This window comes from Choloepus didactylus, chromosome 9, assembly GCF_015220235.1.
Source record: "Choloepus didactylus isolate mChoDid1 chromosome 9, mChoDid1.pri, whole genome shotgun sequence".
NCBI lineage: Eukaryota > Metazoa > Chordata > Mammalia > Pilosa > Megalonychidae > Choloepus > Choloepus didactylus.
The window spans coordinates 102,369,267-102,386,327 of record NC_051315.1 but is presented as its reverse complement, the minus strand read 5'-3'; the positions used below and the strand labels follow the sequence as shown (position 1 = coordinate 102,386,327).

Sequence of the window (17,061 nt, the reverse complement as noted above, 5' to 3'; positions counted from 1 at the left end):
TTACAACAAATACCAAAGTACCACAAGAAGAATCTGATGGTGGAACTAAATCAAAAGTCAGAATCTCAAATGGCACAAACAAAGTAGAGCTAAAAGCTAAAGATGAGGGCAAACATTTTCAGAAAAGCCTTGTTTTCAGACAGCTCCCTTTCAAAATGCTACTCTATTTACTCACTTGGCATTGCCAAGGCTACAGGAACAGGTGGCTTCCTGTTACTTTTCACATCAATATGATCAATATATTAATCATTTATATATATCCCTTTAACAGCTACACATAGAGGAAAACTTTTATCCAGGAAAAACAGTATAACTTTAGCAGTCCCTTAAAGTTAAATAAAACAAAAATAATAAGATTTTTCTTTATAGTGGATCCTGTTGTTTTATCATTTGTTATCATAATTAAGATTTAAAATACATTAGAAATAACTGCCTCAAATCTGCAATGGGAGTAATACATTAGACAGGATGGGTGATCAATAAATGTATTCTTACTTAACCTGTAATGATGAAATGATAACCAATTTATTGAGAATTGCTGCCATCTTTTCATTAAAGAATATTAAGAAAAAAAATTTCATCATTTCTTTCAATATTTATTTGACAAGAAGATGAATTCCAAAAGAAATGTAATATTATATTATTAAAGAAAGTGCACTCTGATGGAAAGAACTTCAGAAACAATGCAGCTGAGGAGTGAAAGTAAAAAGTAAAAAGAAAAATGGATAGTGAAGTGATCAAAATAATCTTTGTCAGTAAGAACCTACATTGGCTTCACAGAATGATGTACATTTATTACAGGTAAGAAGATCGGCAGAGTTCTATAAGCCCAGAAGTAAAGAATCATACAATAAGAAAAAGCTACTTGCAATGGAAAATTTCCATTGTAATTACAGAGCATTAATAAATAATGACATAATATTTGCTACTATTTTTCAGTACTTACTAAGTTTAAGTACTGTATGAAACATTTTATACTTTTTATTTCCTTTTATTTTTCCCAACAACCCTATAAAATAGGTATCATTTATTCATTTTAAAAGATGAAAATGAAGTGTATTTGTGTGTGTGTGTAAGCAAGAAAGAGAGACAATTAAGAGGGAGGGAGGGAGGGAAGGAGGAAAAGAGAGAGAGAGAAGGTGGGAGAGAGAAAGTCAAAAGGGGTGGGGGGCGGTCTAAGTTCATACAAATAGAAATTATAAAAACAGATTAAAACTGAGTCCTACAGTCCACAAGCCTGAGCTCTTACTACTATGTCACACTGCATTAGTAAAATATCCAAATATATATTTAAGGAGGTCAGAATTTTATATCCTGCTAAAGGGAGAGATTATGTTAGGAAAACTTATTATAAGAAATAATTAAACATTGCACATGTTACATTTATTATTTGCCCCCTGCATCTTTAATGATATACCAGTTGTGAAACTGTGCCCTGCTAGTAGTGTTCCATACTGTAATACTAAAAGAAACGTTGAAAAGTAATTTGGTTGTAAAATATACCTCTTCTTTATCACTTTTGATAGAAACTTATTAGGATGTAATGATGCCTTTTGGCTTCCTTGGCCATCATGATTGATTTTTTAGCCTCGGCACATTTTAGTTGCATTTATTTACATTTATTTTTTACATTAGGTTTATTGGGGTATAATTAACAAATTTTTGTACTTCTATAGGCTGGTAAATCAGAGAAGATAAGTTTCAAAATCTAGTGGTTCCTTAAGCAGCATTTTCCAGAGAGTTTATGGTGGAGCTAGGCACATAGAAGATACTCATAGAAGATACAGAAGAATTGATGAAACTATTGTTGATCAGTTGAGATAAAACTTTGCTCTAATTAAACAAACATCTTCCCTCCAAGAGACAACACGATTTCTAAAATGAAATAGTTTTGAGTAAATATGAAAACACAGAAGAAAAAGATAGCTGATCTCTGAATGTGATTTCAATTCTATTAAATGTTCACCAGATGTATTTTTCATTTATCAAATAACTTTTTTTAGCTTTTGAAGAAATCCTAATGGCATTTATCTTAATTCACCAGGAGGTAAGTGGGAAGGGAGACTAAAGAAAGACTGAGCTTTCTTTCTGCCATTTTCCCCAAACCTCAGGTACTCACAGATCCTGCCATTTCTGCACATCACACAAACTGTTACTCACCTAAGAGTTTTCTTTAAAAATGTGACTCACTTAAACAGTAAAGCATATCTAAGCCCAACTCAGCAAATAAATTCATTAGCCTCTCCCCTTGCCCCCACAAGGGACATGACTCCCAGGGGAATGAATCTCCCTGGCAACATGGGACATGACTCCCAGGAATGAGCCTGCCCCTAGCAGCGAGGGATTGAAAACGCCTACTTGACCAAAAGGGGGAAAAAGAAAGGTAACAAGCTGAGGTTACAGTGGCTGAGAGATCCCAAACAGAGTCTAGAGCTATCCTGGAGGTTTCTCTTATGCAAGCTCCTGCTAGACATCTCAAATAGCCTCAGTATGCCATGCCCTTACCAAAAGTAGTCCCCAAATACCTAGGTCCCTACCTGAGATTCTATAAAAGATTCACTCACTAAGTTTTATCTCTCAAAAACTTAAATACATCAGTGTGTTCCTAAGCCAGACAAGTCCTAGAACCCAAAGGCAATAGTCTCTTTGGGAACAACAATCAGATGCAGCTCCTTCCCCATACTGTCGACATCTCCTTTCAATATGAACAAGTCAGGGTGGTCACTGCCTGGACACCCCTGGAGATGGAGAAAGAGATGAAGTGAGAGGAAGGAGTAGCAACAAACAAGAGAAGACTTAACAAAGGTTTATGAATACTGAAACTTAATTATAGATTTTTTTTGGATGTGTTGGAATGGCTGGAAGGAGGTTAATGACATGGTAGAACTGTCGCCCATAGCATCCCTTGGGATTTGCTCTGTAACTGCTCACTGAATTGTGCCTTGAAGGTCTTCACCTTTTTTCTGTATATACCTTGTATAGCATAATAGGGAAAGAATTGAAACTGTGGAACTGTGACCCATAACAATTTTTGAAAGTATCTATATAGCAGTTTGAGAGTTGACACCTTTCTGTACGTGTATTTTACAATAATGGAAATGGCTGAAGTTGTAGTACTGTGACCCATGACATTCTTTGAAATTTGTTCACTAAATACTTGTGAAATCTTACTTTGAAAGTTATCACTGTTATGTGTATATGTTAAAGTTCACAATAAAAAATGCATTAAAAAAAGAGAAGCACAAATACATCGATTTAAAAAGTAAACCATAGCACAGAAAGTTAACACAGCCAGGGTTGAGAGGCCTGCCCCTCCTCCTTCTTTGACCAATCCCCTCTTATTGTCTCCCTTTGCACTTGGTCCCAGACACACTCTTCTCTTCACTCCAAAGGTTTCAGGGTCTTTTCCTGGATTACGTTTCCTGCTTGAGGCTCTCTGGAGTCAGCTCTCTGTTCCTGCTACAGTTCAAACTCAGATAATGCTATTAGATTATGTTAACATACTTGTTAGATTCCTGGAGGTTAATAGTTACACTATCAACTATACTGATTAAAGCCAAATATGGTGTACTGCGTTCCTCTGAAGCTGCCCATTTGTAAAGCCTACCATCTAGCTAGAATACATATTAGAAGGGAATAAAGGGAATGAGAATGGTGATGGATCTAGAGACCTTCCATGTAAGGAAATGTAAGGAACCAAGGATGTTTAGCCAAAGGAAGAGAGAACATGAAAAGGCTAACAGATGGAACTAGCATTGTTTATGTGTGTGTGTGTGTGCACATATGTAGCTACAGAAGTCATAACTAGGACCAGTGAATCAAACTTATGGAAGCATATATTTTCAGAATGTAAAGAAAGACTTTCCAACAACTAAAGCTGGCTAGTTTGAAACAGGTTGCTTTGTAAAGTAATAAACTCCCCCTCAGCAGAAGTGTTCATAGTGTGCCTGACCACCTGTCAGGGCTGATGTGAGCAGAATTCCTAAGAGGGGTAGGTGGGTGGAGAAAGGATCTCTGAGGTTTCCTTTCAGCTCTTAGATTTTAAACAAGGGACAGACCAGCAGAAGGATGGGCTGTCTTACTAATCTTTATTAATCTAGTGTCCACCAGAGGGCACAGAACATGGTAGACCTTCAATAAATGTCTATTGAACTAACTGAAAACAAATAGAAAAGCTATAGATAGGTTTAAAGACATAAACATATGAGAAAGAAAGAAATGAGAACCCAATGGAAATATAGATCAAGAGATCCAATCAAATTTTCACTTTATGTGATGAGGATTGGTTGGGATTCTTGGGCTGTATGACATTTACCAAGACGCTTGAAGAAATTCTCCTCTTCATCTCTTCCATTCTCCACTCCACTCCCTGGCCCACCTTCAGATAACTTCACAGCACTAGTGAATTTGACCTGAGAAAAAGAAAGGAAACTAGTTAGATAGCTAAATTCAAAGGCAGTTCTTTGTGGTTACACAAACCCTTGCCTTGACAGATAAGTGGTTTAGAATATGAAGACTACTTCAGTCCCTGTGGCTTCCATATCTGGTTAGTTATTATAATCTATTCTCGTGACCTAAAAATATAACACTATAATTGGAGATGTCCAGGTCATATTTTGAAAGCTAAGTAATCAGGCAAAATGAGAATAATTTAGGGGCCTATTGAGATACTCCCAGAGTTTCATTCTGATGAATTCCAAATTCAAACTCATGAATGAAGCCATAGTTTCATTTATAAATACCATCACAACTGAGAAGCACACCAAAGAAAAGGACAGCCAAACAGACTATTTCAACTCTCTGTGAAAAAACCATTGTAAATAAATTGATAGGGTACACTGTCATTAGTGTATAATAACACATTTCTCTTTCTAAGGATTAACATGTGTTCTTGATCTTACCCTTAGGCCCACAGTACTCAAAATTTTCAGCAAGAACCTATGGGTCTCCCAGACTCTCAAATGCTTGGTCATTTTTTCTCCATAAAAACAATGTGAGGGGAAAATTATAATTTTATTTTCTAAATGTCTTATAATGTGGCTAACTTCATTTTATAATTTTAAAATATTTACTTTTAAAACTGACTAGGAAAAAATAAACTGGTTTTAGAATCAAAGAAGGAAGAATGTAATAAAATGTATAAAAATATGTAAGTGTATAAAAAGAAACACAACTATTATCATAAACTGAAAATTAGGTGTATAAGTGACTAGGCCATGGATCAATCACAAGGAGGACTCTTGTAGAAAACGGATTTCACTAAGAAATATCCTCTTTTCCAAGTCATATGCTATTACAATGCTTAACAATATCATGAAGAAACACTTAGCAGGAAAAGTCATTCTGAGTTTCTTTAATTTTCTCAACAGGTTGAATGGTTCAAAGAGTACCAAAAGTAGTGGAAGAAGGAGGATGAATGGATTGGGCCTGTATTCCTATGCTTTATTATATGAAACGAATCGCTCCAGTTAGATCACTGGATAGGAGCTTGTAATGTCAGGAATTTCACACGCATGTTAAAGTGAAAAGTAACTGGGAAAGAATGTCTACATACATCTATATAGTTGCATTATAATTTTATATATTTTGTTAACAACATTTTTCCTTTTACTCCTTTCACTCAACATCAATTGCTACTATAGTCTACTATTTAGCCACCTAAGTTTCTGTTGCTCTTCTAAGTTTCCAAAATTTATTCAAGAGTTTCTTCAACTCTTCCTTATTTGGATCCTCCAGGTATTTAGCATTTTTCAGCCATGCATTTTTTTTTTATCAGTGACTCCAACATTCTCTTGCATAAGTAATGTCCTGTTTACCTTGGAGCTTTGCCTGATGAAAGACAGGCGGTCCACAGAGCTGATATCTAGGAGGTCCTCCACGCCATCTGCCAGGCCCGAGAGGGAGGATCGCTTCAGCCAGTTTCCTATTCAGTAATTTTTAAAAATTAGTCCATTATAGCATTTTCTCCCAAACAGATGAAACAGAAATGCCAGCATGTGCCCAACAAGCAATGAAAGTTGCATGACTTGTGATAAATAGAAAGGAAAAGAAATTGTTTGCAATATACATGATTTGAATCAAAATGTTCAACATTGGACTGTAAAATCACATGACCAAGTAAGACCAGAAGGATGATAAGAACCCAGTCCTCTTCAGTAACTAAAACCATAAGCCATCCAGTTATCTGTAACAATTATCACATCTCCCATTAATCTTGTTGATTTTACCTCCTAAATATCCTTCAAACCTGCCCACTTTTCTCTGGCTGACTACCAAGTCAAAGTTATATTACTTATTGCTGAAATACTAGGCAGACTTCCATGTGGTGCCCCTTATCCACTCATGGTCCTCCAATATGTTTCCTATGAAGACTTTCAGAAAAAGTCTACCTGATAATGTTGCTCCCCTGTTCAATACCCTTCGTTGGCTATCTAGGGCTCTAGAGTGAAGAGCCAAGTACTTTACTTGACCCACAAGGCCCTGCATGGTCCAGCGTCTGTCAATTGCTGTACCATAGTTGTGTAGCCACTCTCCCCTTTGTTTCACTTCTTTCAATTCCCTCCATTCTAACATATCTGCACATTTTATTGCTACCACCTAGAGTGCTCTCCTTTCTTCCTTTCTCTGATTATGCTATAGATATTAATATCATTTTCTCCAAGAAGTTTTCCCTGATTCCTGCCCTCCTCTCTCCAATTATATAACGTCTTATTGATGCATGCTTCCACAGCACTGTTTATCTTTCCTTCACAAAATTTGTAGTTTGCAGCTATACTTAGCTGTAGGATTATTTGCTTTCATGACTGTCACCCCTACTGAATTGCAAGCTTAGAAAAGTTGTGGGCTGTGTATTTTTGTTCATCATTTAATCCGTAATGCCTGGCACAGTAGATGCACAAAGTGGGGATTTGATAAACATCTGCTGAAAGAAAGAATGAATCAATGAGTAGGCCTAGGTTTTGTGATTTGAAGGTTTTCCCTTTCTCTACTCTACCATGCATTGCTCTGTTTTGATTGTGACTTGATTTAAGCACATGAGAAATAGGAAAATCCATAAATAAATACAGACATACTTTTACCTATGGGGAGTTTAAGCTTCTTCCGGAGGGAAATCCTGCGGGACCTTGAGCGGGCACGCCGGTCGGAGGTGGTCCCTGAGTGAGCAGTGGTGCATTCTGAAGTGTCCTGCTCAGATTGGCTGCTGGTGTCACTTGCTGCACTCTGGGATTTAAACATCTTGCGCCAGAAATCTTTCCGTCCCAGGTTGCCCCCTTGCATTTGTTCATCACTGTAAGCAAGCAGAGGGTAGGACATTTAGTCTGACAATGTACACGAAGTTCTCTTTAATCTCTTTCGACATCATGACAATGATATTTAGGCAAACCATGCAAAATGATCTTTGATGGGTTGGGTTCTGGGAAGCTGTGCAAGGGAGTACAAGGAAGCCCAAGGTTGACTCTCTGAGCTCTTCTGGAAAACAGTCATGTCCCAGCTGCCAAATTGAGATGATCTTTTTTTTTCAACCTTGGTAAGGAGACTAAATATTATTGCAGTTATTTGTCTGCGGATGTGAGTCAGAATAACAGAAGCACTTAAAGCATCAGTAAATATTCAACATTTTTAAAATCTCTCTGGGACTTACACAGTACTATACCTCACTCCCCGTCCCCATCCCAGTATAGTATAGTACTTGGCACTAAATAAACTCACAAAGAATATTTCAATGAATGAATCAATGAAATGTGATAACCATACCCAGGGAATGCATTGTCCTACAGCCAATAACTCAATGAAATTTAAATAGGATTTTAAAATAAAAAACCAAGTCCCACTGAATAAGACAAATAGGAACATCTCCAAAGGGACTTTAGACTAGGGCATTCCACAAGAGAAAAAGAAAAAGTGGCTAATTGAAGCCGAGTATAATAGGCACTAGGAATTAAAAAATCTGTTTTAAAAGGCCAGCTGAAATGAGAACATGATTTTTACTTGACAAATTGGCAAAGATTAAGCGGCACAAAATGGAAAGCAATCGCTACTCTCATATTGTCAGTAATGAGATAGAATGATTCAACTTTCTGGAATGTGATTTGGTAATATGTTATCCAAAGTCTGTATTTGTACCCTTGACAGAGAAATTTGATTTCCAGGAAGTTATCCCAAGGACATAATGGGATAATACAGTAAGATGTAGATACACAAGGGTCAAATGCTCACTGGGGTATTACTTGTCAACTCTAAAAAACTGGAAACAATCTAAATGTTCAACTGTAGGGAAACAGCTGAATAAATCATGGATTTTCCTGTGGTGGCATACTCTGCAGTCATTAAAACCATATTTTAGAAGACTATTGTATGGGAAAAGTTCATGACATATTACAAAAGTGAAAGGCATGGATCAAATGGTTTGAACAGGATAATACCATGTTAATAAAAACAAGTGCATATATAAGTGTGTGTATGAGTGTAGTTTGTGTGTACGCATGCTCAAAAATGTACCCAACATAATACACCAAAAGTTTATAATGATTACCTCCAGTCGGTGGTATTTAGATTTTTAAACTATTTTCCTTTATGCTTTTCTATGTTTTCTACATTTGTAAGCTTAAGCAATATATATAGAACTTCAGTAATTTGGAAAGAAAAGGTTTCCAATAGTTAATTTCATGTGTCAACTTGGCTAGGTTATGGTGTTCAGTTGTTTGGTCAAGTAAGCACTGGCCTGATTGTTACTGTGAGGGTATTTCATTGATTTAAATCATTAGTCATTTGATTGCATCACTGGCTGATTACACTTACATTCAACTGATGAGACTGTCTTCAGCAATGAGAGAAGTCTCATCCAAACAGCTCAAGGCCTTAAAGGGAGAACCGATGATTTTAGCAGTCAGAAAGAAGAGCTTCTGTCTCTACTTCAGCACGCCAGCTCCTCCTGGGGAATTCATGATCACCATTGTGTTCCCAACCTTTGGCCTGCCCTACAGAATTTGTACTTGCCAATCCCCATGGCCAAGTGAACCTCTTCCTATAATAAATCTTTTAATATTTACATATAAATATATCCTGTTGGTTCTGTTTCTCTGGAAAACACTGAGCAACAAGGCTATAGAAACCACTAACAAATGATGACATTTACTCGTGGGGTTTGCTTACAAACTTTGAGGCTGAAACCGGACTCTATCCAAAATGCAAGAGTACTACGAAAAGCAGATATTTTCTGGAGGTATTTATATGGGGATCCCAATTTTATCTCTCAAAATCTCGCCAGATTACTAGATATCATTTAAATTCTTATTTTAAACCAGGACCCTCTGTTTATCAAATATGTTATGAATTTAGATCAGCTTTCTAGATTTTTATTTCTCTGCTACATTTTATCCAATGAACCCAATATACAAAGTGTTTCTTACCTTTGGGAAATGTGTGACACAAAAAATGAGGGTAAACTGTATGTTCTGAGTGGGAAACATCCACGAAGGTTATAATTTATCAGTTTTTCTTGATAAAATTCTACATCAGCTTTGTCTAATGGCTGTGTATCAATAACATGTTCCACATAAACCCACTTGTAATATTACTCACTTAATGTGACCTTTCTCTAAAGAGGAAGAAAAGACAGGGCAAGATGAGGAGGGGAGGAAAGAGAAAAAGATGCTAGAGTGGGAGGCAGGATCTGACACCCAAAGGAAGCGTCTACCTCTCTCCAGTGCTAAATAGAGGATATTTAGCATGTTTGCTTCCTGGGCCCTCTCAGATCAGGAAAATGTTCCATATTTGACATTCCATCCCATCCTTCCAAAAGGAAATATTTATATAGAGGCATATTAAAACATGCACCTTCTTTCAAGGAAAAAAGAAACAGATGTACTAAATGCTGAGAAATCAGGTGGTATTTACAGAACAGTGAATAAAGAGAACAGTTTGAAAGCTAGAAAATTAAACTATCTATGAAGATAAATGGCTTTATTTTTTTAAATATGATTTATCTGTTAGATCATTCTCATTAATCAGATTAGCTCAATAGTTGCTGGAGTTATTTTGTGGAAAAAATTCTCCCTTTTTTGGACAGACTTTTTTTGTATATAAAGCCCTTTAACTAGGCCAGTCTAAACTAGTCTCTCCTACAGAACTTTGCCTCTTGGCTTGTTTTTTTTTCCCTTAGAACTTATATTGGATTTTTACCATGTTCTTAAAGACTTTCTTAAAGAAAAAATTAAACCTTAAATTTGAGAAAAGGAGTTAAAGATAACAAAGCTCACAGACTTAATGATAATCTAACAATTCTGTCATTGACTGACTGATTCATTCATTCATTCAGGAAATATATATTATTCATGTGCTTACTATTGGCCAATCCCCAACTAGGCTTTGGAACTATAATGGTAAGCAAAGCCCCACATGATCCCTAGACCCATGGAGTTGATATAGCTTCCCCTTGATTTTCTTTACCCATTTAGGGGCAGTTTCTAAGATTTTCAAATGCTATAAGAACTGCGTGGAATTTTGTTCTTTGATCATTTTGCCTGTTTGCTGTGGATTATCAAGGTTCTGTTTGATGACTGTGCACTTCTCTTCTTTGATTTTCCTGACTATGGAGATAATACCACAACACCTACAGAGTATTCTGCAGAATTTCTAGAAGGACATAATTTAATAGTGAAAGAGTGTTTGGGGAAGTTAAATAATATGTCAAAAATGATGTACATGTTTTAAATACTGATCACACAACTTGTGGGTAAATAACTGTTCTCAGAAAGAACAAAAACAAATGAGTCTTGCATAGAACTCAGCTGCATATTTAGTGTCTATGATAACCCTCATTTTATGGGGGCACTAATTTAAAGATGCTTTTGATTTGGGCATTATGGGAAGTGGAGACAAACTAATATTAGAGCACACTGGAATGGATCTCAAGAGAGGGCCAAGGTAAAATGGAATGGAGTTGATATTTAAGCTATAGCTGGTGTGCTGGTTTGAATCTGTTTTGTACCCCATAAAAGACTATGTTCTTTTAATCCACTCTTGTGGGGACAGACCTATTGTGTATGGGATCTTTTGATGAGATTGTTTCCATGGAGATGTGACCCTGCCCATTCAAGGTGGTTCTTAATTAGTTTTATGGAGTCCTTAAGCAAGCTTAGGGAGAGAGAGAGAGAGCTCAGAGCCGACACAGACCCAGACGCTTAGAGATGCAGACAGAAAGATGTTTGGAGATGCTGAACTTAGAGATGAAGCCCAAAGTTTGTCCCAGAGAAGACAAGTGAGAACCCACAAATGCTTAAAGAGAAAGTCACTAGAATCAGAAGTTGAAAGCAATGCAATCTGGGAGTAAAGGACCAGCAGACACCATCCACGTGCCTTCCCAGCTGACAGAGGTGTTCCAGACACCATTGGCCTTTCTTCAGTGAAGGTATCCTCTTGTTGATGCCTTAGTTTGGACACTTTTATGGTCTTAGAGCTATAAATTTGTAACCTAATAAATCCCCTTTATAAAAGCCAATCCATTTCTGGTACATTGCATTCCAGCAGCTTTAGCAAACCGAAACAGCTGGGCAATAGGATGTATCTCACTGCTTTTTAGAAAAGCATCACTGAGTGCATTAATAGCCATTCATGCTTAAAAACATTTAATAAATACAACAAAAATATTAATAAGTGATTTCAAGCAAGAAAATGAATGACACTCCTACCCAACCTCATGTTTTTCAAGATTTACCTGCAAGAGTACGTACAAAAGGCAGAGAGTGGGGAAGAGGTGGAGATAGAAAGTGCAGTTGGGGAGGCTCTTCTATAGACATGAGGTTGGCTATTTACAATTTAGGCATAGAGAAAGTGGTGGCATTAGAAATTAAAAATAAAGGGCAATATTCAAAGGAAATGGAAAAAAAAAAAAAATCAACAGTTTGAGAAATAGCATTTCTCCTGGTGGGAAGTGCTCAGCTCACTGCACTGGAGACAGAGCCAATGCTACTTACTGCTCTGGAGTCTGTGAAGGACGACCAGACATGAAGCTGCGACATTCCTCAGGTGCAGAGGACACCTGGCCTTTATCCACAATGCTTCCCGCCTCTGACCTGTGCAAATGGTGCATTCCACCAATCACAATAGAGCAGGACACCACCTCTCAATAGTTCATAATACTTCACAAAGCAAAATACTGTCATACACAACCCACATGGTTCACAATCAATACGTCATCATGAGTCTATGACTCATTCGACTCACTGTGTAACAAAACCACCCATGCTGCAAACATAGTAGATAGTTGCAAGCAGAATTTAATTTTAGGAGTCTCTTTTAATCTCTGTAAGTGACATAATATATATACTATGCATACCATATATTCCTGTTTACTACAAGGAAAAACAGGGTACTACTCAGCAAATTTTTTTTTTTTTTACCTCGTTTAAAACATCACTTACTGAACAGAATGATAGGGTATGCTTTTCCTTTTTCAATAAACCTGTAAATTATGTATAGAAATGACTAAAATGACTGAAATACAGTTAACATTTTACCATTTTATTAAGAGCTATGAAGTAGAGTTCAAGTATATATGAAAGTTTGGAAACAGTTGGGTCTAACTCCTACAGAAATGACATTTATTTGACAGTAAACTCATTTCCTTTTCTAACCTTCAGCTGGACCATCACCAATGATACTTATACAAGGAAGTTCTACCATCCCTGCACTGAAATTACACCACATTGAGACAGTTACGATAGAAGATTTTGTTCTACTGACATAAAGCAAATACTAATGTTCAGAGAGCTCAAGCTTCCCACCTTTTACTGCTTGCTGGTTTAGATTCCTGCTCATTCTCCTCCACTTTTTTCCCAGGTGCTAACTTCTCAGCACTGTCAAGCAAAGCGCTGAGGGCCACTCTTCTGAATACATTCCCATGAGCCTCTTTAATAAACTGGACCAGCTGACGGATGTCACAATACAGCCCCTGTTTGGAGGCAAGAAGGAAGTTTGGGGAAAGAGAATGTGTGGTTAAATAGTATTCACAGGAAGAGACGGAGAAGGTATTCCTTAGTCTCACATGAGCACTGGAATCTTAAAAGGGAGACAACTGATGAAACATGACCAAGAACACTATCCATCATCCTCAGTATGAAAAGGGATGGTTACCATGTTTCATATTCAATAAGGTGGCTGTACATTAGAAAGACATCAATTTTACATTTCTAATCATTCGATTTCCAATCTTTATTTTTCTCTCTTAATTGTGACTTCTGATGAAAAGCCTGCAAAAGAAAAGGAGTCAGAATTTTGTTTAGACTAAAGATTTCAGTCCCTGATCAGTTTCTTCAAATTTTCTCCACCACTGTGCTAAAATGTTAAGTCTCCTGGACAATTCTAACAAAGCTTGGTCATTCAAAGAATGATACATTTTGCTGGACAGATTTAGCAAATAATATTTATATTGTAGCCCATTTGAACATGAACATCACTATAAGTTTAAGACTATACAGGGCTAAAGAAAACCCCAATATTTTATTTATTTAAAATAAAAATGCAGGGCATTTTTTGAGATACTACATTTTCACCTAGTATTTTTCCTTTCCCTTCCCTCTTTAAGATTCTTTGCCTTAGGAGAGGTTCATGGCAAAGCAGAGTTCAGAAGCTTAAAAAACACTTACCTTGGTGGCTTTGGTGTTCAAAACCTAAGACCACTGGGACATACTTATGCTCCTGATTTTTAGGAAAACAGAAGGAAGGGCCCTTGAGGAAAACATGGAAGAGTGATCCTTGGGTCCTGTGGGTAGCAGTGCCCTGTGCCCTTCACTCTGTTCTTTGGGAGCTCGTCCAGGGAAGGACCAAGACCCCAAAGAGCAAGAGTTCAGAGTCAGCAGAGAGCGCCAAGCTCCAGGCATGCAGCAGAAAGCACTATGTATGGACTGAAGGTTGAGACCTGGGGAACATACCCAGGGTCTAGGTGCAACCTGAGACTTAGGGATCTCTGCACCACTCTAGGAAGCAGGGAACCCCAAAAATGGCTGATTCAACTTCTAGCCATTCAGGTAGGATGTGGGTTCAAAGTCAAACCTAAGATGATTTAAAGAAAATGAAGAAATAGAGTGTTCCTTAAATATATGAGTTGTGGTGTGGGGTTTATAAGCACTTATATAGTTATAATCAACCTATGAAATTACTTCTTGCCCATGACAAAATTGAATGCATGGATAGTGTCTGTGTTATATGTAAGCTTCAAGAACCTTACTGGCTTGGCTTTGACAGCAAAGTTAAATATGTTTTGTTTAGAGGTTTTACTCTGTTTATCTCAAGTTAAGTGAACGGGCAGTTTAGAATACTTTACAATGAGCCACATGATTTAGCTATATTAGCAGAGAGTGTCCATATGTGCAAACGGGCTTAATTCTGCTAAGGAGTCAATACCTATCAGATTGGAAAAGCAGTGAAATGCTCCTTTACTCCCCAGAGACAATCATCTCGTTACGTCAGATTTGACAGTTTTAATCTACATTTTAGTTTCCCAAACCACAATCTCCTTGGTTAATGCTTAATTAACCTTTTTTAGCGAAGTTCTTCCTCAAACTACTTGTGGTTTCAGAAAGAAGGTCTCAAAGTCCTATGAAACTATTTCACCAACCCACAGAATCTCTGAGACAGGACAGGAGGATAAACGCAATTTGCAGATAAGATAACATGCAATATGGAGGAGAAATGTTTTGCTGAGGCTACACTGTGAGTTACTGGTGACATTAGGGAAAATATATATTTGAACTTTAAAGTGCAGAATTTTAGTCTCCATCTTCTCTTCCTTATGGCCATGACATTAGAACTTTTCTCAGAGCAGAGACTGAGAATTCCTGTGGGAAGAAAGAGTGAGCTTCTCACCAGATTCTCAGGACTGTGCAGTTCATGTGTGGTTGAAGCACAGCGTGTGATGAGGGACTTAAACATGGCACTGACGATAATGCCTTCCACATTTTGGGCTGTGGATTTGTTGTCCACCGTGGTGAAGTTATTTCCAAACCCAGCTTTGTCTGGAATGCAAAGGTACAAATGAAAAGCAATGTTTCCATTAAACTACATGGTTTAAAGGAGTAAGGAAAATACTTGGCAACCAAGAATTAGTGGAGGGTTACATGAAATAAAGAAACAGAGAATTAAAGATACTTTAAGTTAAATAAACTTTAAGTTGAGTAATCACTATTTGGACCTGGAAATAAATGAATCCTAGTCTCCTTCAGTGTCTTTACTATGACGTATGCAATCTCATTTGTGGAATGTTCTGACTGACAAATCTTAGCAATGAAAAGGAAATCAACTGTTGACATTAAGACTTTTAGACTAGAGAATTTTTTAATAGGCGATGACTTTAAAAAATGAATGATTTACTAAACTGTCCCTGAATGTAGAAAGAGCTAATTTGACTCAAACTTTCTGGTGGTGAGGAATATTGGCTTCTCAGTGGAAATTGTTCAGTTTAGCAGAAATGGAATGAGGTGGGGCCAACCAGGTGACCTGGGCAGGGAGAAGGCAGACGCAGGGAGGGACCCTGCTGGAAAGAGAAAGAGGACGGTGTCTTGCCACAAGCTGCACAGTATTCCTAGTAGCTTTTGCTCGCTCCCAAAGACTCCTTGGGCACACGGAGAGGGAAAACCTGCTATCTCCCTCAGAGCCACCTTCTTCTAACTCATACATATTAAATGCCAGTAAACTGAAATCATCACCCTCCAGGACATTTTATGCCAGTTTTTCACATTTCCGTGAACCCTAGCATGTTAGGTACTCTGTGGTCCTGCCAGAGGATTCCTTGTGGCTTGTGAGCCACCTGTGAGCTGAGGGAGAAGAGCTTGCGCAGCTCCAAGATTGATCAGATAGGGATCTGAGCCTCACTGATTCCCTATGATCGACTTCTCAAGAATCCCAGGAGGAATCATCACTCTAAAGTAATACACGATTGATTACTAACATCTCACTGACAGGGGGTTACTAGAGATTTTACATTATAGAAAGAATATGCCTCCATTTCATCTCATTACTGCATTTGCATTCAAGTGCTCTTGGAGGCGTTCAGTTTATTATAGATGCAACTGGTGCTCACTGGTCTCCCCCTGTAACCTAAGTCTCTATACTGATAGATTTTTAAAGCCATGATGCTATATATTAGTTTGTGAACTTATCAACAGATGCATTTGCCTATTGTTTTAATTCAATAGATACTGTAGTCATATGCCTTTTTTCTTTCTTGTTTTATTTTGTGGCAAAAAAAAAAAATAGCCAAGTTCTTTGTGTGGCACACTATAGGTCCTCCTTTCATATTTGTTGAACTAATGAATATAGTCCCTTGGTCCCTTGATCTCTGCCTCAGTTGTCACACAACAGGTTATTAAGAGAGAGAGGATCCCCATGAGTGACAGTGTAAGGACAGGGGACTAAAGATGAGGATGCCACAAGCTTTGCAAAATTTCCACTTGTTGAGGTCATTTATCCATAGAAAGCCTCAAAAACGTGTCATCAAAGATGATGTGCAAGCTGTTCTGACTTATATTCCATTACACACACACACACACATATACACATACTTCCTCTAAATTCTATCCCCACAAATTTAAAACTCTAAAATGCTACCTGCTCGGCCTCACATAGATTTCTCCTAGAACTCGGGTGCAGCTTTACTTACTGTCAGTGACCGGCTCCATACAAAATCCTAGCAAAGCATGCAAGAAGTCCACTACATTATTGAGAGAGTCCTTGTTCACATAGTCTCTCATGGTTTGTCGGAACTGCATCTTATCTAGCTTGTATAGCTTAGTAAGGCAGTTCTGGGCCTGCAATGAAGGAAGAAAAGTGAAAAAGTCACAAGTACCAGCTTAAGCTACAGATACCATTAGTCTGAGACAGTCACAAGTCTTCAGGAGGCAAAGACCTCCGTTCATCCCAGTTGACTGGTTCAGCCAAGCCTGCTATCCACCCTTTTCTGAATAATATGTGGGCAGACAGAGGCTAGTAGTAAGAGGTAGTTTATTTTGAGAAGGGCACTTCTTTAGGAAAAACCCAAAGCCAAAGTCTAATGCTGGTCCCAGA

The 17,061-nt window shown here is 37.7% G+C and overlaps 1 protein-coding gene across 1 annotated transcript in view; it reads right to left on the bottom strand.

The window, feature by feature from the left end:
• The window catches only part of UNC80 (unc-80 homolog, NALCN channel complex subunit), a 244,241-nt gene that overhangs the window by 154,502 nt on the left and 72,678 nt on the right, over positions 1 to 17,061 (bottom strand). The window contains 7 exon segments of the mRNA XM_037850187.1: positions 4,316 to 4,412; positions 5,817 to 5,923; positions 7,074 to 7,288; positions 11,976 to 12,074; positions 12,786 to 12,952; positions 14,866 to 15,014; positions 16,658 to 16,805. Coding sequence (XP_037706115.1) covers positions 4,316 to 4,412; positions 5,817 to 5,923; positions 7,074 to 7,288; positions 11,976 to 12,074; positions 12,786 to 12,952; positions 14,866 to 15,014; positions 16,658 to 16,805 — 982 coding nt within the window.